This window comes from Phalacrocorax aristotelis, chromosome 7 (genome assembly GCF_949628215.1).
Source record: "Phalacrocorax aristotelis chromosome 7, bGulAri2.1, whole genome shotgun sequence".
Classification (NCBI taxonomy): Eukaryota; Metazoa; Chordata; class Aves; order Suliformes; family Phalacrocoracidae; genus Phalacrocorax; species Phalacrocorax aristotelis.
In genome coordinates, this window is record NC_134282.1 from 8,344,114 (window position 1) to 8,370,331 (window position 26,218).

General features: G+C 43.1%; 2 protein-coding genes across 3 annotated transcripts; one reads left to right on the plus strand and one right to left on the minus strand.

Moving 5' to 3' along the window:
- Positions 1-414: 414 nt before the first annotated feature.
- Positions 415-25,208, minus strand: GFM1 (G elongation factor mitochondrial 1). Of its 2 annotated transcripts, none has more exons than XM_075098591.1 (18): positions 25,051-25,208; positions 23,863-24,015; positions 22,998-23,130; positions 22,575-22,779; positions 21,720-21,836; positions 20,991-21,141; positions 16,813-16,967; positions 15,755-15,839; positions 14,542-14,679; positions 13,743-13,844; positions 13,046-13,102; positions 12,502-12,639; positions 11,445-11,527; positions 4,441-4,603; positions 3,203-3,347; positions 2,551-2,711; positions 1,630-1,683; positions 415-849 (listed from the first exon to the last, which is right to left on the minus strand). In XM_075098591.1, the coding sequence occupies exons 1-18, from the start codon at positions 25,114-25,116 to the stop codon at positions 718-720; spliced, it is 2,238 nt and encodes a 745-aa protein (XP_074954692.1). In that variant the 5' UTR covers positions 25,117-25,208; the 3' UTR covers positions 415-717. The 2 variants fall into 2 exon arrangements, with proteins under 2 accessions (XP_074954692.1, XP_074954693.1); XM_075098592.1 differs by having other exon boundaries at positions 23,863-23,995; positions 25,051-25,148.
- Positions 5,212-11,331, plus strand: LXN (latexin). The gene is made up of 6 exons (XM_075098598.1): positions 5,212-5,381; positions 6,334-6,396; positions 6,988-7,162; positions 7,590-7,726; positions 9,902-9,964; positions 11,104-11,331. The coding sequence occupies exons 1-6, from the start codon at positions 5,253-5,255 to the stop codon at positions 11,197-11,199; spliced, it is 663 nt and encodes a 220-aa protein (XP_074954699.1). The 5' UTR covers positions 5,212-5,252; the 3' UTR covers positions 11,200-11,331.
- Positions 25,209-26,218: the final 1,010 nt, after the last annotated feature.

Here is a 26,218-nt window from a genome sequence, read left to right on the forward strand (position 1 = left end):
GAAGCCAAGAAAGCAAGCCCCTAAAATAGATGTTGTTCATAGTTTTGGAAAGAGTTAACTTCTGCATTTATTATTACCAACTCATTTCAAATGTCCTGTGCCATCAGCGATAAGCAGATGTGGTGATAAGCAAGCTGCGCTGACAGGTGGCTTGCCCGGGTCGTTAGGCCTTTGGAGGCTCCTAGCGTTGTTCCTGGAGGATGGGGAGGGACACCTGGCACTCCATCTCTGGCCTGCGTGCGGTAAGCGCAGGAGCTGAAGGATCTGCACTTGGGGAACATACGTGAAAACTGCTCAGTACTGGCCGCTGATTCACCTCGTGCCTGTCCAGCGGTTCATGTTAGGTTTAGTCTCCTGAACTAACATTTTTAAACTTCCAAAACAAAGAAACAGTAACTAGCCTAATGACAAAAGTAAATAAAACAAATTTTTTTTAATACAGATGAATTAAGACAAATTTCAAGACAAATTATTATCAGTGTTGTAACATTTATGTATTTCGTTATTGAGGAGCATTTACACGTGGACAATTCTGTTGTAATCTCCCGGTGGCTTCTGAGAACACCACAGAGGAAAGCTATTATGATGAAATTATGAGCCCAAGTCCCACTGCAGCCTGCACTTATCAGCTGGCCTTGACTGCTTCTGTCGCTTGGGCAACCGAATTTTTAGAGAAGATTGTGAAAAACCGTTCAATGTACTCAGGAGGAAAAGTAGTCAGCTCTTGGCTTTGCCCTTTTTTGCAGGAAGACGCCCTGTCGCTTCCAGGTATTTGTTAATTATTTCTTCTTGAGTGCTGGGCAAACATGGTTGGTACCTGCAGTATTCCATTGTATATTCACCCTTTCCCTGTAGAGTTGGAGAAGAATAGTCAAAGCGAGGATGCTAAATGAATAATCCTATTTAGCAGAACGCCACACCCTCATCTGTGAAATAACACGCAATAATCATTTACAATTAAGCGTACCAACGCCGCGTACTGAGGCGCGCAGATGTGAGGTGCAGACACACAAACAGTGTCTGAACGTTGTTTCTTTGACACAAGATTGCCCGTGGCTCCCGTCTCAGGAGCGTGACGTTCTGCTTAAACACTGGCAACAATCACGGTGTTAACAGCAACGCGGGCACTCGCGCGTCACCACGCATGGAATAGCAAATCTTACATATCGCTCACGGAATGCATTTGATTCAGGTGAGTTTGTGTGTGTAAGTACAGGCACAAACATATTATTAAAAAAGGCCATCTTAATAACGTGAGCACTGCTGTCAAAAATCTCTTCTACTTACAGACATTCGCAACTTAAGCAGCACCCCTCAACTTTTCCAGCCTGTGAATTTAATACCTTTACTGACACCTATCATTTTGTATCACTTCTGACTTTGAATCTCTTCCCACCTCAAAGTATGAAAGAATTTTTTGGCCAGAAATGGCAACAGCTAATGACAGCTATGTTAATTAAAAAGCCGTTAAAGTAAGAGTAAAAACTCTAAGGTTATTTTCCTATTGTGCATCTCTTTTGATTTTTATTGCTTTTACTGCGACATATGCTACGTATACAATGATGCAAATCAGCACGCTTGATTTACAGAAATAAACAAGTTCTAGAAAAAAGTACCGAGAATACTTACCTCTGTGCAAGACCTCAGCTCGGTGGCATATCCAAACATGTCATTCAGCGGTACCTAAAATTCAAGCATGCTATTCTTGTAAAAACAAGACATTTTTCCATCAACTTCGGGTTATCATACAATTGATCTCTATTACGATATAGAGTCAGTAAAATCTGGTGCTCTTCGTAAACAGTACCGACCTAATTACCTATTTTTGTAAAGTACCTCTTATTTCAGCTAATTTATATTCACAACGTGTTTTCAGCAGGAAAACCCCAAAATCTCAGAGTCTGAATGCACCAGATACCGGCATACCCCGAATTCAGTAATCTGTGTTGCCAGGCAGAGATCATAGCGTTTGAAATATCTCAAGACTGCAGCTCTAAACACAATTTATGAAGCCAAGTGACACAGCAGTGGGGTTTGCCACTAGCTAAGGCTTTGCTGAGATGATTTACCCTACCACCACTGTTAGACGGATGCTTCTATATGACCTAACATGAGAACAAATACGTTTTCAGAAGGGACATAAAAGAAGGAACGCTGAAGACAAGTCATTTATTACAGTCAATGCAGGTAACAGCTGAAGGAAGAGAGCCGACAAGATCTTCCCCCGGAGCCCTGTGCGCCTGCATTGCTGCACGGGCTGGTTTGACTCTGAGGTAGCACGGCCAGCCCACCTCGAGAAAGCAGAGTTCTGTTCCTTTCTCTGCCACCATGTGATTTTAGGTTAGTAAGCCCCCTTCTCCGGAGCAAGGCAGATTTAGAATAGGTTCACTCATACTGCACAACACACTGCCACAAGGTGAAAATTAACGTTATGCTTATCCACTGAAAAACCTGGCTACAAGTTAATGCACAGTAGTCAATATGTAAAACAGTAATGGAGTCAAAAGGCAAGGCAGGAAAAAAGGTCAGGAATCAGTGAACCGCACAAACCTCTGCATAGAGAGTGAAGTAACCCTCTATGCCGTCTTGTCCTGTGATCACTCCGTGACGGCGATTAATTCCAGCTATCACGACTCCTTGGAATTCAGTGGGCGCCATCACCTCCACTGCCATAATGGGTTCAAGTATACGCACAGTGGCATTTTCCATAGCTGGAGAAAAAAAATTTAATTAAATAATCAAAGATTGAAGAACAAGCCTGGTATAATTCAAGATACCCCTACACACAGCAAAGAAGCATTTTATGATTAATCCTGAGCGTTTCTTACATCACTAGGGAAAAGCAACAATCAGTTATGTGGAATTCCAGCTCTCCTGCCCTTTATTCCCACGACCATAATGCTGGGAGGCACACAGTTTGACAGAATGTTCTTTTCATACCTTTGGAAGGATGAAGCCATTGCCGTTTGTTTACACTAGGAAAACAAGATTTCCTTCATACAGCTAAAGGAATTATTGTGCCTCCCTCAAAAGTTCTATAAGCTCTTGCATATATTCTGCTTTACTATTCTATTCTGGCCAAACTTTAAATGTATGTACGGATACACAAGGCAGCAAACAAACCTACAGCAAGGGGGCGATTAAGTAGCTCCAACAATAAAAAAGCCAGCAGGACTACACGTTCAAATGACTAGCTTTATACCTTGCTTAAGGGCTCCTTCTCCTGCTCTGATGAAAGAGATTTCGTTGGAGTCCACCATGTGATGTGCACCATCATCCAGGACGAACCGGACTCCAGATATCCTGTGCCCTGACACCAGACCTTTCTCACATGCTTCTCGGAATCCCTGCCAAATAACATCTAGAAGTTAGCAGTTTATAGAGCAAAATGAAGCTTAAAAGACAGTAGCATTAACATCAGCCTATAAAAGACATTAAACTTACAAATGAAAACACCACCAAAAAACCTCAAACCCTGTGACAATTTTTAACAACAATCCTGTATCTACCCAATGGACCTTCTTGCTCGAAAAGAAGAAAATAACAGTGGGGAAAACTTTTCACTCCCAAGGGTTTGCAAAGTTGTACTGTCATTCTTTGGCACCTTAGTTTGCTACTGGTATTTTTTCAAAATAGAAATCATGTAACAATCTAAGGACAAGAAAAAGGAATGTAACTCAGGATTTTGCGTTGTTAAGGGACTGTATGATCAAAAACTGAAAGAATGCTCTATGTGGAAAGAGCTACTCTAACCGCTTGACTGAAGAGCAAGACTTTAAAGACTGCATGCTTTTTCCAGGATTTGGCAAAAATCTTTTAAGCGTTGCATCATGGAATAATGAAGGAATGATTTTAGGTTGATCTGTTATTATAGGAATTCAAAGATCATGGTAGGTACTACTTAAAGTACTACACAATGCATTATACAGTTACAGAGAGACAGACACAGAGAAATCCTACAGAAGAGATTAAAAGGAAAGCACACTTGGTAACTCATGCAGGAAATCTAGTTTAATTACAGTTTCCTACATAACTGGCCTCCGAGAAGTCACAAAAGAAGTTACACATTTCGAGGTTAGGGATGAGAATCGTGTGGCCACAGCCAAAAGCAGAAGAGGGCCGTTAAAAAGCAGATTCCACAGAAGGAGGCTTGTTTGACTGTAAGGAAGGGAAGCCTACCTTTTGCACTGCAGCCCTGCTATGGGAATAGAGCAAGCACACACTACCAAAGAAAACAAACAGCAGCTTCTAAATTAAGTGGAAAACCTAGGAATGCAAGATATTAAGCAAAGCCACACAAATTTGATTCTGCTTCCACTGAAGTAATGGGAAAAGCCTCCTTGCCTGGGGCAAGGCAGCCACAGTACATGGATGGTATAGCAGGAAAACAAGAAGAATCAGCATTTCTTGTATCATACGCACACATAAAACGCTTTGTACCTTTTCAACAGCGGGCACGAATTGTTTTGGAATATTTGTGCCAACTGTTCTGTCTTCAAACTCTAATTTTGTGTAGTCCTCCGGATCCAGGGGCTCAAGAACGCCTATAACTTTGCCATACTGGCCTGCTCCACCCGTCTGTTTCTTGTGAGTATATTCAAACCTAAGAACAAACAAATCCCCCCCGAATACCACGTTACTCATTACACAAACCATGTTCTAACCACAGTTTTCTAAGGGAAAAGTTCCCATCCTGTATTTTGCTTTATTCCATTTGCTTACGTGTAACCAAAATGGTTAAATGCCAGAACAGCGGCTGAAACAACAGCCGAGAATATTTAACGCCCGGGGAGGGAGCACCATTCACCTCACAAGCAGGAAGCCAAGTGACTGCGAGGAGTTTAATCTGTCAAAAAAAAGAAACCCTACAAAAACAAGATTCTTCTCTGTGCGGTAAGCAATGCTGATAAAGCCTGCTTACCTTTAGCCTTGTGCTTTTGGTTGACTGAATAACAAAGGCGTTTTTTTGTTGTTTCTGCACATACCTACCGTTTCCACCCAGAGGGTGCTTTGATGTTAAGCGCAGACACTGAAGAAGGGGATAATCAGGGGAAAAACTTGCGGATATGAACTGTTAAATACTTTTTAAGGGAAACTGGAAGGATCTGAGGTCTCCCTGCAGCCCGTCCCCCCCGCAGGCTCCCCGCAGCGGCCTCGGCCGAGCAGCTCTGGGCGGGACGGGGCGGGGGGGGAGGCCAGCCCCGCTCCGCCCCGGTCGCTTCCTGTGGGACAAGGAAGCGGTTCCCGCCGCCATGGAGCTGCCACCGAGCCACCACCGCATCACTCGGGCAGCAGCGCTGGCCGTCAGCTACGCCTGTTACCGGCAGGGGAGCCCCGGGCGCGGGCTGGGGCTGCGGGCCGTCCGCCACGCCAGCGGGCAGGTGAGGCAGCGGCCAGGCCCCTTCGCTGGTTGTCCGCATCCCGAACGGCAGCCCGCAGCTTCGCTTCCCTCCTTGGAGGGTCAAACGGGCAGGGAACGATGAGGGCAAGGCTGCCTCGAAGAGCCTGCGGCGGCACATCCCGCAGCAGGGTCTTCTAGCTGTTCCGTCTCTTTGCCGCAGCGTCTGATCTTGCGGGTGAAAAACCGGCTCTGCTGGCCCACGCAACGCTCTTTGCAGTGTTGCAGGTCTTGGGACGGGTGTAGGAAGGAGCCCTGTTTACGGCAGTCGCCCTCAGGTTGTTCATTAACAGTAGGGCAGATCCGCACCGCCTACACTGCGAAATACGCTTTGCGTTCTCGCTCGTTTGGACAACACTGCTGCAGGAACTGTGCCCTGCGCCAGACCCCCTGTATTAAATCAAGGCATCGGCACCTACTGAACCCCCCAGGCAAACTCGCTTAGGAGGGGTATGCTCTTTCTGTGACTACCAGGACAGACCTCGCCACTGACCTGTTTGGGATTTGCTGGTGAACCTGCTACAACAGGCATTACAGCAAAACTAACCTGCTTGCTTAAGTCATTATTGTAGATATCCAAAAATATATGACCTGATACAATTCATAATGCAAAATGAACTTAATATAAGGAATCCAATTAGGACTCTTACCTCAGATTTAACCAAGCAGCACGTTATTGGGCAGAGTCATATGGGGAGCCCAAATACAGCACTTAAGTAGCCTGCAAGACTAGGAACGGACGAGGGGGCACTCATCAGATGCTACACCAAGTGTGTATTAAATGAGCGATCTTAACACGGCAGGAAGAAATAAGAGAACATCCTAGCTCTGTATGGGCCCTACTGCAGCGTTTCACAATAACCAGAATCTTTTCCACACTGCAAAGTCAGTCAACAATTTACAAAATAAATGTTCTTAATGTTTTTCTTATTTAGGACATCGATGGTGTTGGGCGTAAGTACCATCTGGAACTGGTGTTAGAAGACGTCCTTGACACAGTGAGTTCAGATTTATTTAATTAATACATTCTGTGAGCAGAAGTTGGCACTACTGATGCGTAATAAAAAGCTTTATGCTGATGGTCCTAGCTGAGGCTAGCGGACACACCAGTTAATCAAACTTGGGTATTGAGTCTTGTACACCACAAACCAGGGGTGAAAAAAAAAAAAAAGAGGGGCTTAACTTTACCAAAAGGGAACCCCCATTTTCTACACCATAAAAGCCACAAATACCTGGTGCCCATCACTATGACACAGGAAAATCCTTGAGGGATGACTACGACATTTCAGTGTCATTCAAATTCAAACTGAAGTTATTTGAACCCATTACTCCAACTGAAAAGCACAACTGACATTCTGCACCACAAACATTGCCCTTTCTATCACTGCAGAAACAAAAACACCCTTACAACACGGTCACAGAAATACTATGAATTTAACCTTGTCTTAAATAACCACAAATCCCTACTGGCCAGACTCAAGAGAAAACAGCAACTAAACAAAGAAAAAAAAACTTTTTAGAAGCGCAAATTACCAATATTATACAAGCATTTCATCAAATATTAATACATATAATTAACTCTGTAACAGGATAGTACTTTCAACTGCACTGCTGAGGTTCTTTACCATCTGGACAACAAAAACATTGCTCCAGATGTGCAATTCACAATTGAAGGAGAACTTAAGAACACAGATGAAGCAGATAACATATTCTACAATCGAATCAAGAGCCTGGAAAAAGAGCTTGTGGCAGAGAACATACCAGGTACAACTACTAAATTTATTCATCACTTCTGAAATCCAGAACTGATATGTGATTTGCATGTGATTGTTCTTGAAAACCGCCTGCTACCATTACCTCTTCCTTTACCAGCATCCTGCTCACTGTTTGTGGCTGTCCTTGGCACAGCACGTCAGACACCCTGACTGTAGTACTAGGGTCTGCTCTTACTTTAGAGCAACCCCAGCCTTGAAGACCTTATAGAATATGTGTTAAGAGGAAGAAGTGGGGCAAAAACAGAGACAGTGGTGATGTAGCTGTTATCCCAAGATTATATGGAGGGTCTCTGACACAGCAAGGAATGTTAAGTGAGTGACTTTAGCACCAAACCCTACTATTAGGTGGTAGGCTCTGTTCGTGGCTGCAATTTCATGAATCTTCCTTAATGTGTATTATTGATTTTGTTTGGCAGACAGCCACGGCAACGTGTCCCCAGAAATGGAGCCCGTCCACCTGCTAGCGTGGGCCGCCTCTGGCTACGTGATATGGCAGAACTCAACTGAAAACACTAAGTTCCAGCTTGCCCAAATTAAACATGTGAAGCAAGTGGTAAGTTGCCATCAATGTCCTGCAATAACAACAGTATTTAGGAGCTAAGCAGTTGTGCATGTACCAGACTACAGCTGAAGCTACGTTCTTATGCAAGAAGCCTCAATTGTGTCTGAACTTCTTGGTCCGGTTCATTTTTAAGTCAGTGTTTGTTTGCTTTTTGTTCCACCTGCCCCTTTTCTCTAGGAAATCATGATGGCTTTCACTGATGGCCTGAGTGTTTATTTTAGATCACTACTCTGCTTCATAAATTTTGCCTATAGAAACTGTGTCTTCTTGGCAAGAGTAGTATTCTACGCTTATTTAGTTATGAAAATTGACTCTTCCACTTGGAGGTAATCATGCTGATTATAGTTTTATATTACTTTCCTCCCTTTCATCTGTAGTGTAAGCCCAGCTGACAGTATTGCATCTGCATAGCAGACATTGGAATATTGTCCTTTATCTCTTGATCTACACCATGATCTAGCAATCAGTCACAATAATACTGCTCTGCACCTCTGCGATAGCCATGTCTAGCCAAATAGCAATAGTTACACCTCAAATTCAGTAAAACGCCGTCTACATTGCTTTTGTTTGCAGTACTGCAAACTATCCATTTTGCTAGGTCACCTCAAAATGCTAATCAAGGAAGAAAATATTGATTTAATTCCACTCTCAGTACTAGCTTTTCTACCTTGTTTTTCCTGAACTTAATTTTTTTGGGGGTGGGGGGGGAAGAAGAAACCCTAAAATCAATTTTTAGTTGAGACATTCATATTGCAGAAGCGCTCTCTAGATTTTTTTTTCAATGACCCGCTTAACAGTAACACTTACTTCAGTGATAGCTTTCTACCGGATCCGAAAAAAATCAGTCAATTGGAGCCATGCTTTTACACGTATATTAGCATGACGAACATCAATTACGTTTATGGTAAGAAAATCGAATTCAGGGAGATGTGTCACAAAGAAAGGGAAAAGAGTACTTCAGAACAAAATATTGTCTATTTTCACTTATTTCCGAGCAGTTACAAGTGTTGTGTTTATCTTGAGCAGATCTGGATCTGCCCTAAGCTAAGAAATAAATACGACTGTCAAATCTCACTATAGCTATTCAAATTAATTGAGTCGTTAGCCATCACCATCAACAGACCTTGCAGACTTCCTACCTGGAATAGGCTTAACTGATAAAGCAACTTGCTTTCAGAAAAGTTATTATCAGAGCAAAGTTTTTGGTTTTGTTTTTAAATTAAATAGAATTCTATAGATTCTCCCAGTTCTCCCACAGAGAACTGTTCTATTTGGAGAAAATATCCCATGAGTTAAGAATAACTCCTAAAGGGATGGTCAACTTTAAATTCAAGGAAATTTAGCTTGCAAGCTAGAACAAAGAAGCAGGACTTAGTATTTAGAAAACCAAATATATCACGAGTCTTCAGAAGAGACTTTCAGAGCCCAAATGTTTGGCCACTCAGACCAGCCAGCGAACTCCCACGAAGTTCTGGGTATGAAGGAAAGCCAGAAACCCATTCTGGGAGCACGATTTGTTACAGTTTTGCTCCCTCTGATGGCTATCTGAAAGCAGTTCACAGATGCTGCAGGGATGTGCAGAAGCGAGATTTTGAAATCTTTAACAAACCAGATGAATTTAAGGATAAGGCAGACAGAAGACTATTAAACTAAACCAGCTGTCATCTCCCTTTCGTTAATTTTGTTCCTTCTCCCTCAAGAATAGATATATAAAGAATCTAAAGGCCACTGGGTATTCTGTCGCTCACACAATCACTGAGAACTCATTATCCGCTATAAGACCTCTGGAATGCATTCCAAGACTTATCCTATCAACTGCTTTATTTAGGATTATTTGGGTTAAATTGACACCTTGTACAGTCAGGTGTTCCCTTCCCAAATGAGTTCCTGATGCTGAGATATACCTAGCTTTGTTAAGGGAGAACTTGGCAGAGTTTTAAGTTTCACATTCAGTCTCTCAAATGCAATTTTGGAGATCACAGAAGTACAAAACAGTATCTTTTTGTTTTGTTATAGTGACTACACTCCATCTGCTTTATCTGTTAACATAAACTGCCAGTTTCATCTGAAATAAATGAGAATTTTTATGATAACCAAAGAGAACTGATTCACTTCTTTTAAGGTGGGGGGAAGCCCCAAATTCAGCCCTTTTTATCTTCTTTCCAGAAAAGAAGTGACGAATATCTTGAATTTGACTACATGATTCTACTTCACGAAATGGTGTCCCAGGTAGAGTCTTATTTCTAAAAAGCCTTTTTTTGTTTTAAGACTGCCAACTGTGTAACCTCCAACTCAGACACGCAGATGGTGAGGCGTTCACAGAGCTGATGCCTGCAGGTCAGTTAGCAAACAGGATGAGGTTAGGGCAACAATCTGTCTCAACGTTATTGGCTCCTGCCCCTATGCAGGCAGCAGACAACAGCTATCTAACTTGTGTCAGCAGACAGTAATTTTCAGCTATTTCTGGGCCCTTCTTGGGAACGACAGAGGTTCAACTTACTGGTCATTCACAGCTCTCTCCTCTTAGGAGATACTATTGCCGAACTGGCCAGGGATAAAGGGAAGAAGCAGCTGCCAGCATCCTGGACTGCTTAACTGCATTCCAGCTGGAGCTGCAGAGCGCTTCTACACTAGAGGACAGCAGTGGCGGACCAGTACAGAGGCATCGTCTACCCTAGCAGCTCACACAAGAAAGCAGCAGAAGCTTTGGCTCCCAGAACAGTATTTACATTGTGTGCTATCCTCCATCACAATTTTGCGATCTGAGCAAGTGTTTTCATAAGAAAAATGCAGAAAATTTGAAAGAGAAGTTCTCAGTTGTGCAACCTCCTGTAATAAATCATCCTGCTGACAACAATCAGAGATCTTACTCCCACTTCTAGCTCCACTGCTCCCTGCCCCACTGCACTCTCAGTTAAGTTGGGACATCTATAGCGGTTTTAGTTCCCAAGTTTTCTATGAAGAAAAATTAATGAAAAGTAGTAGCTAACTAATTGCAGGACAAAGCATACGTTCTTCATTGTACTCTGTTTGGTGAAGGGCAGGTGTCCCAAAATATCAATAACACTAACAGTAAGAGGGGTAATTGAACACAGACATGCTTGAGCTGAAAAACTTGCCTAAATGAAAGCTCCATGCAGCAGCATGGAGCACAACACAGGCTGAAAAAAGCTTGCAGGAGAACCTCAGGTATTTGGACAGCTCAGCAGGACTGTGTGCTATAGTGCTTACCCTGCACTGTTACTGGTGCTTGATCAACCTACTTATAGTCCGCCCAAGTATGGCTGTATCACAGCAGTCGCTTCATGTTCAGTACTGTTCAAAGAAAATACCTTCTCAACATCTACAGTTTTATTTTCTACCCACAGGAGATCATTCCCTGGCAAATGACAGTTCTCTGGCACCCACAGCATGGTGTTCAAGTCACACAGGACAGCTGTCAGCCAAAACATGCAGCTGAGTAACGGACCACCTGATACTGCAACGGAAGAAGCTCAAATGCTACAATAAGCATTTGAAGGGAGGGCAGATAAGTTGATGAGAATGGATATGCAATAAAGGTATGAAGAAAAAAAGTCCTTCATCAATTAAACTTTTCCTGTACGTTTTGCTTTGATCTGATAATCCAAAAGGCACTTTGCCAGCTACATAATCAAATTCTGCATCAAAATAAATGTAAAAAGCCTCTGTTGCCAGAACAAGTACTTACGGCACAGGTGCGGAGATGTTCTCCCTAAAGGCAACTTTTGGCTTTCCCATGGTGCAAGGGCAACCATATTCCCTTTCCATTCGCTGCAGGAAAAAAAATCCAGAATGAAATACAGAGTTGTTCCACTGGAACAACAGATTGTAAATTATTTTATTTACAGATCTTTCTGAAATGAGAAGCTTAATCAGGGTTAACCAGTTTTTTGTTTTGGGGTTGGATTCATTTTTGGGGTCTTGGGGTTTTTTTTGTTTTGTTTTTTTTAAATGTTACTAATTATTCACTGTGGTTCTGCAGTCTACCTTGTTTAGGGCCTATAGCTTTAGAAACAGGAAAAGGGAACAGCATTAATTATTTTACTCAAGTTTAAGTTTTTCAAGAAAAAAGCCATCTTTTCTTCATTCTGTCAACATTTCAGATACATCTATTGTGCTAGACTAAAGTATAGACATCAACTTGAAAGAAACAAATGCATCACTAAGTAATTATTCCCTCCTGGCTGCATCATCTCTTATTATGGAATGATACATTTAAAAACACAGAATATTTCTCTCTCCTGTAGGAAATGGCTAATGGTAAAGTTCAGTATAAGCAAAAAGCAAAAGCTGCTAAAAGCAAAGCGCAGTGCTTAATACAACATTTTTTACGGATTTGAACCCAAAAGTAAAAATATTCCAGGCAGAAGTTTAAATTAAATAGATTACAAGCCTTCAAAACAGAACCACTGGAGAGAAAGAATCTTCAAAGGCGGACTAAGAAGTTAAGCTCTTCCCTGAGCAGCTAGCATTGTTCACATTCATGCCACAGTGCTTTCTGCTAGGAAGATCTCAAAACGGTTGTCACATGATAACCCTGATTGACACTAAAGAAGTGGAGTTGTACCCCTCCAAACTTCTTGTAAACTCGATGTGCGCTTAGGCACCCAACTACAAAACTGGGTGTAAAGGCTTGCCTCCATTAGCCCATCTGCAGACAGATTTTGGTCTCAGCCAGCAAAGGAGAATTCTTGGTTGGGAAAACAGCCAAAAGCAGAGCTCATGGAGTCTGCTTTCCAAATTACCTGGGCATAGATTTCCAAGTGCAGTTCCCCCATTCCAGAAACAATGGTCTCTTTGCTCTCATCATCAAAATGGATTCTAAAAGTGGGATCTTCCCTTGTAAAGCGGTTCAGGCCTTTTGAAAATTTATCAAAGTCATTCTGAAAAAACAATTACACGCACAAGAAAACACAAACTAAACATCCAGAAGTCACACAACAAAAAGGCCTCAAACTTTCCTATCAACTGCTTAGCACTTCTACTCTCACGAGGTTATTTTCTGAAACACAGGTATCCATTTTTAACTGTATTTATCCCTCCAGTTACTTCAAGTCTGCATTTACCCAGGTCAGAGTCATGCATCTTTATGGCTAAGTGATACCAGCTAACACAGGCACATGCTGAGTTACCTGAAAAGTATCTTCTTAAGTACTTCAGATAGAACATTTTAAGACACTGCTCATTTTACTCTGTGGTTCCGTATTTAACTACTAACCTGCAAGAAATTACAAAAGCTGCAAAGGAAAGTAACTCTGTCAGAAAAAGGTTGATTCACAGGGTTCCTACCTTGTTGGAAGGCTTCATAGCTACTGAAATGACAGGATCAGGGATGTGAATCGATTCCTGCAATGGCCACCAAGGAAGAGATCGTACAATCAATTTACACTGCACCTGGTGATGTTATCTCTCCAGAACAGTTTGGTCACAAGAACTCTGGGTTACAAACTTACTTATCTAGCTCCTACCTAATGTCATGGCGTAACAGAATTACGTACCTCTCCTGAGGATTACTACAAGGCTATAACGTAACACATGCCATACCACAGCATTCCCAACACAGGTTCCTAGATGCAAGTTGATCTCTGTTTAGATTTCACACTAGTTAGAAGACACTGCTCCTATCAGATTTTGTAAATATATATATATATATATAAATAAAACCGATGTATTTAAATACATAAACAAATACATAGCTTATTGTTTTGGGGTAACGACACCCACTCCTAACAACCCGGAACAGTTTGCTAACACTGAAGTAATATATTTGATGTCAAGTATAGTAAACAGGTGTGTGTCTCTCTTGCACATACCGTACTTCTATATATTCAGGCTCCTTGAGATATAACAAATAATCACAAAAAAATATTTGCAGTTGTATATACCTCAAAAAAATATTTAAATTGAACAAATGTTTACAGACTTTTACAACCAAGTCCTGGTAAATACCAATGCATGAGGCATACAGATGAAAAGGTGTACTCACCATAGAAATGTCAGTACTAGTTTTATCAGTGAACGTATCCCCATTAGCACAATCAATTCCAAACAATGCACATATGTCTCCTGCATAAACTTCATTTACATCCTTAAGAAAGAAAAGTTTACTATTTAGATAACACTGAAAGATATATTACAAACTACATGTGCTTTTAAGGAGACACATAAATACTGTGTTTAAAAGCTTCAATTTAAGCTCCTTTGAAAATTCCAGCTTTGATAAGATGCTCTGTAAATCTTCTATCTCTTTATTCAAAGCACAGAAAGGAGACATCAGCTTGGATGCTGATTTATTCTAGTTTAAGGAGGTAAAGCAAGCAACACACTATGTTTCAGGCACTCCTGAACCAGCTATAGAGTTCAGGAATCTTAAACAGGAGCAGGTAGTATTTGCAGCAGTCTGAGAATCAATTTTTAGTTTAAGAATTGTATTCAGTCATCACATGGAAGAAAAATTTTTGCATATTTTGCCAATCCTATTTCCCCTCTCCCAGAAGTATGGAATACAGGGATAATACCACATATATAGCTTTCTTTAGCTATCACCTCACAGCCATTTTATAATGCTTCTTGGGCAAAGATTCTTCCACTTCAGTGGAAACAACACACAGAGATCACTGCAGTAGTTTGTAGAGCTCTGATAAGTGCTACAGGCAAGTACGAATTAACAACAAATGCAGAAATTTGACTTATTGCATTATTCAGAGGTAGCTGAAAAGCGAGAAGCTTGTTTGGTAAGAGTGGTTCAAAAGGCAATCCGTGTGGATGGTCCCTCTCACGCTCACCTCCATGTTGTCTGAATGCATACGGACAAGTCTTTGTACACGCACTTTCTTCCCAGTCCTGGTGTTATAGATATAATCAGATTTCTTCAGCATCCCCTGATAAACTCGAATATAGGTTAACTGCCCAAAACGGCCAGCCTGGAATCAGAATTCAGTAAAAATGAGATATAATCATTCTGGGAGTCAAGAACACTATTATTCAAAGCATGATCTGCACCAACTGATCCAAATGTTGCTGTTTTGAATTTATGCATTAGACATGTAAACAGAGCTTTTTTTTTTAACGTAGTCTCAGCCTTCACTTGGCTCTGGAATGGAACTTGGCCATTTTCTGGCAATTTTCTTTATTTCACCAATTTTACCAGTCCTAAACCTTCCCATCAGAGGCATACGTTAACTAGCAATTGGGCCACTTTCCATATGAAAATCTGAACTGCTGCTCTTTAGGTAGCAAACACCTTGTTTGGTTAAAACTGAGTACTTTTCCTCTCCAACCCTCTCATGTTCCACTGTTTTCCACATCAAACAAGCAGGATTTTTCTCTGAAAGTATTTCAAATAAGCTAAGAAACTCCCCCTGGTTTAAATTAAGAAAATAATTAATAATCTGAGGTACATAACCTACTTTAAAACTTCCAAGTTTGGCGATGTTTCATACATTTGTGGGTTGTATGGTTGAAACTAGTTTTTTTAAAGCAGTTAAATTTAAATTGAATTTAAACAAATTTATTTTAAAATTTGTTCCACATAATTTTTGGTAGTACCATCTGTTTGGGCTCGCTCTGTTTTCTACTCAAATCACAATGAAGCTGGATACCTTCCTTCCTCCTTCAGGGTTAACACAATGTGAGTACAACTTTGAAGTCCCTCTGCAGAGGTCAGATACTGGTAGCATGGGAAACTTGCGAGCAACTGAATAAAGTCAGCTAGGTAATGTTCCAGGCATCCGTTCTCCAGAAATTTTCAGTTTAGCTTTGCCATATACACAGTGACCAAGTAAAAAAAGCCGTCACATGCAAAAATAGATATGCTGAAAACACAAAGCTTTAAATGTGTGCTTTTTCCCCCAAACAAAAGGCATTTCCCAGGCATCAATGACAAGCCACCAATAGCTCAGCGCAAGTAGGACTTGCGTACACCAACAATTCTTGCAGGAAATGCCCTGCCTCTCTACTGGTTTTGCTGCATGAGGAAGGAAAACATTAACAACTTACCTCCAGTTTAAAAGCAAGGCCTATAAAAGGCTGGGAATTGTCTCGAGCAGAGTTCAGTAGGAACTTGGTTTTACCTTCAGAATCCCTTAAAAACAGGGGTGGAAAGGGAGTCTATGTTATGAAGCAAACATGGCAGCCTCCTCTAAACACAAGCCCAACCTTAGAAAGTCCCATAGGCCTTCAGTTTCACTGGTTTATAGTAGAGACTTAAAGATGCTCACATATGTAGCTCAGACAGTATCTCAGAGAAAACTGCAGCAGATCCCAGAAAGGAGGTTGAAACTGTGACAAGTATCACTAGTCCTTCATATAATGCAACTATTTTGCCATGAAAGCAATTAATCATACTCTCAGACACAACTCATGAGCAAGTCCAGTTTCAGAGTGAAGAAAGAGACTTTGCAGTAACTCTTCTGACAGTGCTCACGAGCCACGTGAGAAGTTTTAGTCTATCTTAGTAGGCAGGCGTTAGGGGCAGCAAGAGGCACAGCAGCAGCGAGGAGTCACAGCATCAGGTAACCCCTTGGAGAAAAAGTCATACCCTATTTGTTAGCATCACTTCTGTTTAGCTGTGATTATATCGTCTGAACAATTGAAGCATGTCAAGGCAACGTGACAGCCACCCCTAAGCCATGACTGGAATGTTAAGGGCTATTTATTGACTCTAATATTGTGTTTCATGCTTCTTAATCGTAAAGGCACATCTACTTCAACAAACACGTCCAAAGAATAAAATGTTGTTTATGCATCTCAGATGCACTCTCTCCTCTACTGCAGGCATGGTTTTAAGGATTGCCATTAATTTCTAGAGAACTATCTCATCAGATAATAATTTTTCAAATTTAATATTTAGTATGTGTTAAAAATACCAGTATAAACATCAACCTAAAATGGGAGATGGGCTTTCTTAGTTTTGGAAGTTGTGCAAAATTATGGTGGCATTATTTAATATAAATGGTGAATGATCCTGTATTTTGTTAGTAATGTTTCCTGCTACATATTACACTGCTTTGAAACCTGATTCCAACACCATTTAATATGCTCTTGAATATACTTACCCCTTATTAAGAATACCATAGTTCTCAACCTCCGAGGGATTGGGAAGGTATTCCAGGACAGCATCCAGCAACGGCTGTACTCCTTTGTTCCTTAAAGCACTTCCCAGAAGTACTGGGGTAAAGGACTTCTTCAGTGTTGCTCTTCTGATTGCAAGCTGAAAAGTATCAGTGCATTACTCTCCTGCAACAACTTCAGGAGTCTGAAGCAGTAGCAACCAAGCAGCAGTCTAGATTCTCTCTCTCGTTTCGGTGGTCATCTCTACTCCTGAAGCAGCCGCTCCCGCAGAGTCTCCTGTACAACCCCCTACACAAGAGCCTCCCTTAACACTTGCTCACCAGAATTCTACAGAAGTGAGAAATTTTTTTCCCTCATCTTAAATTCAACTTAAAAATGAAAATGCCTAAGATAAATATAATAACCCCAAAATACTCAGAAAAAGTTTCTTGATTCTCTGCTGGTAAAGTCAGGATTCTTTATACCCCCTATTTAGTTATGTAGGGAAACAAAACACACTTAAATTTGTGAAAGTAAGATGAGATGCTTCAATATCTCTGGACTACGGAAAAATTCTTTTGAAAGAGGAAGTTAGTTAGGGAAGAGATATTTGGGTAAGTGTCATGCTCAATGAATCATAATTTTTTGATGAAGAATGTTGTAAAGGCACCATAGAAGAAGCTATTCACATTCACCTACAGACAGTTGCACCAACTGTCTCGGGAATCCTTCCAGGACGTCCTAGCCATCTAAGCAAGACAAACTAACTGCATGGTAATCTCACGCTTCTTCAGTACCTTTCACCCAAGCATCACACGATGTTGCAAAGCATAACTGAGCACCAACAGCTTCCATAACAGTGATCACAGCCATCTTCCAGGTGGACAGAAAGAAGTTATTTGCCCCCTCCCCACCCTGCAATTAATTACTGAAGCCACCATCGCCACCTGGGTCTCACCTCTCCCTGCCACTAGAGGATGCCATCTCCCTACTCTTACTGAGGCCCTCGCTCCAACCGAAATCAGCTCCTGTCATCTTTGATGTGCTAAAAGAATTGAATTCTCCTTGATAGCCGTGATAGTTAACCACATCATCTAATCTGGGAGTTATTTGGAGTACAGACGGTTAAGCTATCTTCATAATTAACAGACAGAACAGCGGTTCCTTAAATTTGTTGATGTAATGACTTCACAAATACAATACAAGATAAAAATCCTACATCAGCATTTCTGTTCATCTAGCCCATGCCTGTTCTTATATACCAGAGCACTGGAAATACAACTGTGCTGATGCCCGGTGTTTTCATTTGGCCACATTTTCAAATGAAGCAACACGACTGCGATTTATCCTCATTAACAATTATCTGGGGGAATAAGGTAATTTTATTTTCCCATAAAGATTATTGTCACTGAGCATCTGGTGCACATCAGTTCCTCGAGTACAGCGTTATCGATAGCAGCAGATTAGGTGATGTTTAAGCAGCTGATCTGCAGCAAACATCGTATGCTATGACTGTGGCATCCAGGAGTGATACTTAGCATCATTTCCACAAAAAGATATTTTCAGTGGAAACTTGGCTGCTGGCCACTGAAAGAAAATCCATCTTCAGGGACATATTAGTACAAATTAACCTGCATCTGCAATACTATAACCATTAGAGCTGTAATTAATTGGCTTTCAGAAGTGGGAAGCAGAGGCATGCTGAATAGACAAATTTGTCTTGGTAACAGATTTCCCTCCCAGCAGGAGCTATCAAAAAAAGCTTCTTGCTAAAAATCTCTCGCCTCTTACAGCAACACAGTGTATTCATATTGGTACCACTCCCTCTGCCAGGTGAGGGACAGATCCTTACAGGTCTCTAAAATTGTGATTACATTTCTTCCTTTATCAAAGCAAGAAGTGCTGCTTTGTAACAGGAATAGCTCAGGCTTCATAAAATGGTATTTTATTACTGGAATAACTAAATGCCTGGTTATCAATAAGAGATCCATCTGCTTGGTACCTTCAAAAAAAAACGTTTGTGCTTTTGTCTCAAGCCAAGTTGGGATACACAGATTCCTGCACAGTCTTCATCACCAGTAAACCACCCAAACAGCCAAAGCAATTTAAAAAAAAAGACAACTCCAAACCCAAGGTCTATAGCAAAGTTAAAAGCAATCAAAATTTAGGAGTCAGAAAGATTCAAATAAACCATCCTTAAGGGGACTTGCAACATACACCAGCTTTCAAGGACTGCCAGTCCTCCGTATCCCAAGAGTGGGCAACTTCCAGGAAAGCAAGCAGCACAAACCCTAACAGGGGAAGAAGGACTACTGCAGAGGCGAACAGGTATTGCTAATGGGCCAAATACTCAGAAGAGGACCTAAATATCAAAACTGCATTTAAAGTAGCAACCTCAGTGATCACGTCTGACTCAAACGTAGCTGGCCTAGCGGGCTCCACTCAGAGAAAAAGCTCCTGCTGTTAACATTTACATCTCAATTCCGCTTGTCTTCTTCAGCTAACAACTGAAACACCCAGCTGCAGGCAAAGAAAAGCAAAAGGAGGTAGCTAGTGCCATGTCAGGCAGGCTTCAGGCCCCAGGGAGGCTCCTGGTGCAACACCACCACTCAAAGACAAGCTGTTCTAGCTGCAAGAGCAGCTCTCTTAGAAAAAGCAGTCTGTCTGCAAGGCTTCTCCCACTGCAACATGCTTTTCAGACCTCACTTTTGTGTTTGAACACATTAAGCAACTGGTTTCCTGTAGCAGTTTCGATGTCTGACTAATTAATAGCTATTAACAGCAGGCACTAGAAGATAACTGGTCAAGTTAACTTCCAACATCAGCAAGAGGTCGTGGCAAACAGCAAGATGCATCACAAAAATCCTTGCACGGAGCGTGCATTAAGGGCAAAAACCAACCATGTTGAGATCAGGCCTGCAAACCATAAATCCCTCAGCGTGGTTCCCTTACACGACCGCCTGTCAAGACACAAAGCCCAGCAGACTGCTGTGTGTCAACAGCTACATGTTGGTGTCTTGAGTTACACAACTACCCCGTGGGGCTGTGCAGTAAACGCACACCAGCTCAGCACTTCTCTAAGGGCAAGTGTCCTCACGTTACCTTTATGCTCACGGCAGAGCAGAAGCAGGTCCACGTGCGGCGCGGGCTCTCTCATCCTCACACCAGGATAGCCAAGCCTTTGCACCTGTCCTGACTAAAGCTAATATCACAGTAACTCAAGAGGCATCATTAGTCAACTAGAAATCTTAAAGAAGGGGCTGCCATGCCAAGTAACAATTCACTATGGTACATGTAGATTGCCAAGTCTGACATAAAACAGTCTAAAAGAAGGAATACACATCAGTCTGCTGTCCAGCCTCCCCGGAACCACACAAGCAGATCTCATCCTGGTGTGAACAGTGGCAGGACTTGCATAAAGACCGTACAACTGCAGCTGATCTCCCCAGGCCTCCCTACCACCTTTTGTTATGCAGACGTGCTTGAAGAAACACTGATACCAAACTGTCACGACAACAAATAATTTTCAGTCTACAGCCATCTGATTTCTTCTGTGAGCACCTTTCTATGTTGGCATGTTTGCCATTTGCTATCTGAAGTGCTTAATAAAATATATCATGTATCAATTTTTTTCCCCTCTTTCAAGAAACGCAATTTTTTTTTTTGAAAGCTGTATTTTGACCTGGATTCTTTTCCCCTGGAGTCTCCAAGTCAAGTCATTCCAGTTCCCTTCTAGTGTACTGCTCTTTCCACTTCAGATGTAATCAGTGCAAATACAAAACAAGGCAGGATTTCCTAGGCACAAAGACAACTTACAGCATCTCAGCAACTGACTTACTGCAGGACATGAAGCAAGTCACAGCCATCAAGCTGTAACATGGCAGCAACAGAATGACAAAAACGACTAGATGTACCTTTGAGACATTTGCTGGTCCCTAAAGGGCACGTGCAAGCTCAGACTTTCCAATGCAAATCAAAAAACAAACTTGGAGTGGGATCTCAACAGGGACTGGAGTGGGAGTCCACCTGTGGGAGGTGACACTTGTACCAGAGAATTTAAGCAAACAAAATTTCTTCAGGACTTCAGGAAATTTTTATTCGGGGGTGACGGCGGGGAGAGGGGACAGGGACATAAAAGAACAAGATAACAGTGCTACAGGAAGAAGAACCACAATGAAGTTACCTTTAACTCGGCAGCTGTAGGAACCTTTTCTTCCAAAAACAGCTCCCCAAGTTGATCATCAGAGTTAGCAACACATTCGATCAACTCCCGTCGTCTCTCTGCAGCCTCAGCTCTAAACTCAGCTGGAATTTCATCATACCGAAGAATCTGGCTAAACACACATAAATAACATAACCACTCTAAAGGAATACCACATGAATCAAACTTTCAATCACCGATCATTGTGATGACCAGCCCGACCAAGAAAAATTCACCGTTGACATGGATATTGAAAAAAAAAATCACGTAAGAATATCAACATGTTATCTCTGATACCTTAGCAGGACGTTTCTTCCCACTCATGGTATGAGTTTGCAAGGATGCAGAATAACCTGTTCAGCAACCTCACCCACATCTTATCTTCATCCCAGTAAGCTTGTGCCAACCATGCACTATCAGTTCCCGTTATGAAGCAAGTCTCTAGTTTCTCAGGGTGACAAGCGCGGCTACCACCGCTTCACACTACTGCAGTTAGCAAACAATTCATGCCACAGCTACCCATTGCTAATGCTGACCCCACAGAATCATTCTGCTGTAACTCGGAGAGCTCAACAGTGATACATCAGCCCTAGCACAAGCCACATCCCTAATGTCCAAACAGCAGGCTTTTTCATATCTGAAGGGAAGCTATGAATAGTTCCTCATAGAAAGACTAGCTCCAACTAAGAAACATGCAAGTTTAAAACTTACCCAAGTTCACCATCAAAATATATAGCTTTTTCTTCAATAAGATCTATAATTCCTTTAAAGTTTCCCTCCAGCCCAATTGGAATCTGAACAAAAGCTGCATTGTGTTTTAACTTGGATCTGAAAAAGTGAGCAAATATAAATTAGTTCCAAAAAAAAAAAAAAAAGTAGTTTCTATATATGTGCTCCAGATGGTCTTTGAACAACATCCCACTCCTATGAAATCACTGCCTTTTGTTCTTTGGACAATGCCAAAAATCTACCGATACTGATGCAAAACACCTCGTTGCATTTTAACCTGAGCGACTGCCGGCCCTCTATATCCCAACAGGTACAGTGAGCAACTTTCATGGGAAAGAAGGCAGCGCAAACTGGTTTCAGATTAATTACTTGATTATGGGAGCTGCTTCTCCCTTAATGCCTATTAATGCATGTATCTCATAGATCAAATTAGGCACAGAAAGACTGCAGGTAAGGAGCAAGCAGGACTTCTGGTACCTGAACTAGAAACTGCCCAACCCTATGTGATCTCCCTGCTGTAAGCTACAGCGTGTTTGCCACCAGATCTAGGAAAAATTAAAAGGCTGTTTTCAAAGTGGCTCCAAATACAGTTCCATTAACAACATAAATATCAAAACCCCAACTCGTTCATTGCAAGCCTGGGCTGACGCTAACATTTGTTTTTCTTAAGCAAATGAAGACTTGTTATAGGTCAGATTAAGATTTAACTTCAAGCCAGGTATTATCCTCAAAACTTCAGCTACAGATCCCACAAGTGAACTCTTCAATATTCTTAGTATTAACCTGCTATGTAAATAGTTCAGAATTCTTTCACAAATAATTGTAAATTTTAAATACCTCAGTTGTTGTACTGCTCTGGTTGGACTAGAGCCCAGTCTGTCCAGTTTATTGATGAACGTTAAAAATGGCACACTGTAACGTTTCATTTGTCTGTTCACAGTTATGGTCTGGCACTGAACTCCTCCAACAGCACAGAGAACCAGAACAGCTCCATCAAGAACTCTCAAAGATCTCTCCACTTCAATTGTGAAGTCCACGTGTCCTTAACAACAAAAACCCCATTATTCAGAGGCGATAAAAGGTAATGAGAAATTGTTTTCTCATACATGCAGAAAACAGCAGCAGCCAAAGAATCAGTCTCCAGCTATACAGATAGAGTCACACTAGCTCAACCTGAGTGACTAATGAACACAAAGGTGGCACATGCTCTTTGTATGCATGAAGGAACACCAATCTTAATGCATTCAGAACTGTCATTACCTGGTGTGTCTATGATGTTGATGTTGGTGTCCTTCCACATGGTGTATGTTGCTGCAGACTGAATTGTGATTCCACGCTGTCGCTCTAGCTCCATTGAATCCATGATAGCTCCAACTCCATCCTTACCTCTCACCTTGGGGGGGGGGGGGGGGAAACACCCAAATAGAAAAAATTCAGTCCAAAGGAGTTTACTAAGAATTCTGCATGTGCAGAAGTAATGCTTTATATACTGAGCATCATCTTTCATGCAGTGAAGAGAAGCAGGCATGGCAGAATCGTTTATAATTCTTGAACTACAAACAAATTTGATTTTTTTTTGCAGCTTCATCTGCAACTTGAATGTACTTGGCTCTCCTGAGGATCGTTCCTGAAAATAGTTACTGGAAATCTGCAGGAAATTATGCTTCACTGTGAATTTAACAAGATAAGAATCCTGAAGTTAAAAATTACATCCCTGTGTTCTCTGCTCTCTCAGTCACCTTTGACTGTATCAAAAGAAATATATATCTTCCATTGTATGTTTACCACAGAGATGGTTAGGGTAGCTTAAAAAACCAAAAAGTAAGTCAGTCTTGAAATAAAATTTGAAGTATTCTGAAAGAGGGAGAACAATGCAGTAAAGGAGGGCTTACTTTCTATTATCTCGCCCTCTACTTATTTTTAAAGGGGTACTGGGGAAACCAGGAGATTTTTAGGACTCTTTTTCCAGCTTGCCCTGAAGAGCCTCACTGGGCCTAACAAGCATAGCTCCCTCACCCCACACACCACACCGCGCGAATGAACAAGTCACAGCAGCGTTGCAAGGGCACCCAGCACGCTCAGCCCACAAAGAGCAGATCTGCTCTGGAGTCCTCTGAAAACTGACCTCATGCATTTGTGCTATCCTGCCTGTATAGAAGAGGATTCGCTCTGTTAACGTCGTCTTCCCTGAGTCGATGTGGGCTGAGATCCCAATGTTGCGGATCCTCTCATTGGGAAGGACTCCTGAAGAACAGTGTCTGCAAGAGTTCAAGAGAAACTGAAAGGCAAAGGAAGATCGCTGTTTCAGTTAGGTGCAGCAGGGTCAACTCAAAGCACTTGAAGAAACCAAGCAACCCCTCCTTGCTAAGTCTGGCTTTGCCAGTCTCGCCCTTCAAATCCCGCCATTATGTTCCCAGCCTTTCTTGCTTTGGCTCCTGTTCATTTGACGGAGTCGCTGCACATTCCCTGCAGCTGATGCGGTGCTTTCACAGAATCACAGAATGGTGGGGGTTGGAAGGGACCTCTGGAGATCACCTCATCCAACCCCCTGCATGAGCAGGCACACCCAGAGCAGGGGGCACAGGACCGCGTCCAGGCGGGGTGTGAATGTCTCCAGGGAAGGGACCCCACAGCCTCTCTGGGCAGCCTGTGACACTGCTCTGGCACCTGCACAGGGAAGGGTTTTTTCCTCATGTTGAGGTGGAACTTCCCGTGTTCCAACCTGTGCCCATTGCTCCTTGTCCTGCTTCAGTTGTGCACCACTGAAAAGAGTCTGGCCCCATCCTCTTGACACCCGCCCTTCAGATATTTATAAGCATTGACAAGGTCCCCCCGCAGCCTTCTCTTCTCCAGGCTGAACAAACCCAGGTCTCTCAGCCTTTCCTCACAAGGGAGATGCTGCAGCCCCCTGATCACCTTGGCAGCTCTCCGCTGGGCTCTCTCCATCAGTTCCCTGTCTTTCTTGAACCGGGGAGCCCAGAACTGGACGCAGCACTCCAGGTGCGGCTTCACCAGGGCGGATTAGAGGGGGAGGAGAGCCCCCTCGCCCTGCTGCCCACACTCCTTTCAATGCACCCCAGGACACCGCTGGCCGCCTTGGCCACATGGGCACGGTGCTGGCTCAGGGTCAGCTTGCTGCCCACCAGCACTCCCAGGCCCTCCCCAGCGGAGCTCTGCCTCTCCCCGCCACCACCCCTTCTCCCCATCGGCCGCCCGGCCCTACCGCCCCCTCGGTAACGCGGGAGGCCGACACGGCCCCGCCCCGCGGCAGCCACCGCCCCCCCCCCCTCCCCGAAATGGCCGCGGCCGGTACCTGCCGCTGCCGGAGCTGCCGCTGCAGGCGCCCCCGGGGCAGGCCGGCCCGCAGCACCCGCAGCATGGCTCCTTCCCTCCCACCGCCCCCGCCGAGGTCAGGCCGCCGCCGCTGCTTCCGGGGCGCCGCGCATGCGGAGCGGGGCCGGGCCGCCCTCCCCGTGGTCAACGGTGTGCCCCGCCATCAGCGGCACCGGCAGCCGGGCGGGAACCGCCGCCTTCCGGCAGGGCCCTCGGCTCCCCCCGAGGCGGGGCCCTCAGAGACAGGCCGGCACCCGGCCGCGGTGGCGGGAAGGGGCGAGGGGGAAGGCTCCTGCGGGCGCAGCGCCTGCGCGTCGTTTGGGACCGGTCCCGTTTAGGATCTAAATTAGTGACCTTGACACAGCGACTTACGAAGCTCACGGATGACAACGCTTGCAGCCATCGAGCAATACTCCTACTGCAGAGCAACACTGGCTGATTTTACAAAAAAGGGACAGGGCCGGAGCCCGGCCCCAAGTACAGGGTTACCGCTCACAGGGGCGTTGAGGTGAAATTTGCTTATTAGGGACAACTGAAGAGCTGGGCTCCTTGTCGGAAGAACAACTGTATGGCAGTGCTGCCTGGAAAAGGGAAATACAGCCTCAAGATCCCTCAGAGGATGCTGAATGTTGTGTTACAGGGAGGTTTCAGTTCAGTCAGCATTACAGATAGCCCAGCTTACACCTGACAGATTTGATGCAATTACTCTGCGTGACTTCGCCCAGGTAAACACCATGCTGAAAGAGATTCTTGCATTTAGAATTCAGAGCATACATACAATAGCTGTTAGACTAGGTGGCATACCAAGGTTCAGGTTATAGCTCAAGGAAGCAACAGTGTGTACCTGTATTCTCAAATATACATATAAAAAAAGCCCCTGCTATTATGATTACACCAGAACAGTCTTTCATACCAGAGAAGACTCCAAGAGCTCTTCTGAAGCAGAGGAAGAGCCTGGCCATCGCCATACTCAAGTCCCACCTTCATCAGTTTCCTTCGAGCAAACTTTTTTGTGGTAAGTGCACACATTCCTTCTGGAAGGTGAGGGGCTTACCTTCCCTCACCGCATCGCTACTGGCATCGCATATAAGAAAGTTTCAAAGCAGCCCAAAACAAATAATGCACAGGTCATTTTGTGGTGTGGAGTA

Bases quoted from the DNA above. Each gene is read 5' to 3' on its own strand.
- LXN (XM_075098598.1), top strand. From the start codon at position 5,253: ATGGAGCTGCCACCGAGCCACCACCGCATCACTCGGGCAGCAGCGCTG. The intron at 5,382-6,333 runs GTGAGGCAGCGG...TTTCTTATTTAG, and splicing joins TCCGCCACGCCAGCGGGCAG to GACATCGATGGTGTTGGGCG. The intron at 6,397-6,987 runs GTGAGTTCAGAT...ACTCTGTAACAG, and splicing joins TAGAAGACGTCCTTGACACA to GATAGTACTTTCAACTGCAC.
- GFM1 (XM_075098591.1), bottom strand. From the start codon at position 25,116: ATGCTGCGGGTGCTGCGGGCCGGCCTGCCCCGGGGGCGCCTGCAGCGG. The intron at 24,016-25,050 runs GTACCGGCCGCG...TTTGCCTTTCAG, and splicing joins GGCAGCTCCGGCAGCGGCAG to TTTCTCTTGAACTCTTGCAG. The intron at 21,142-21,719 runs GTAAGTTTTAAA...ATGTGTGTTTAG, and splicing joins TATTTTGATGGTGAACTTGG to CCAGATTCTTCGGTATGATG.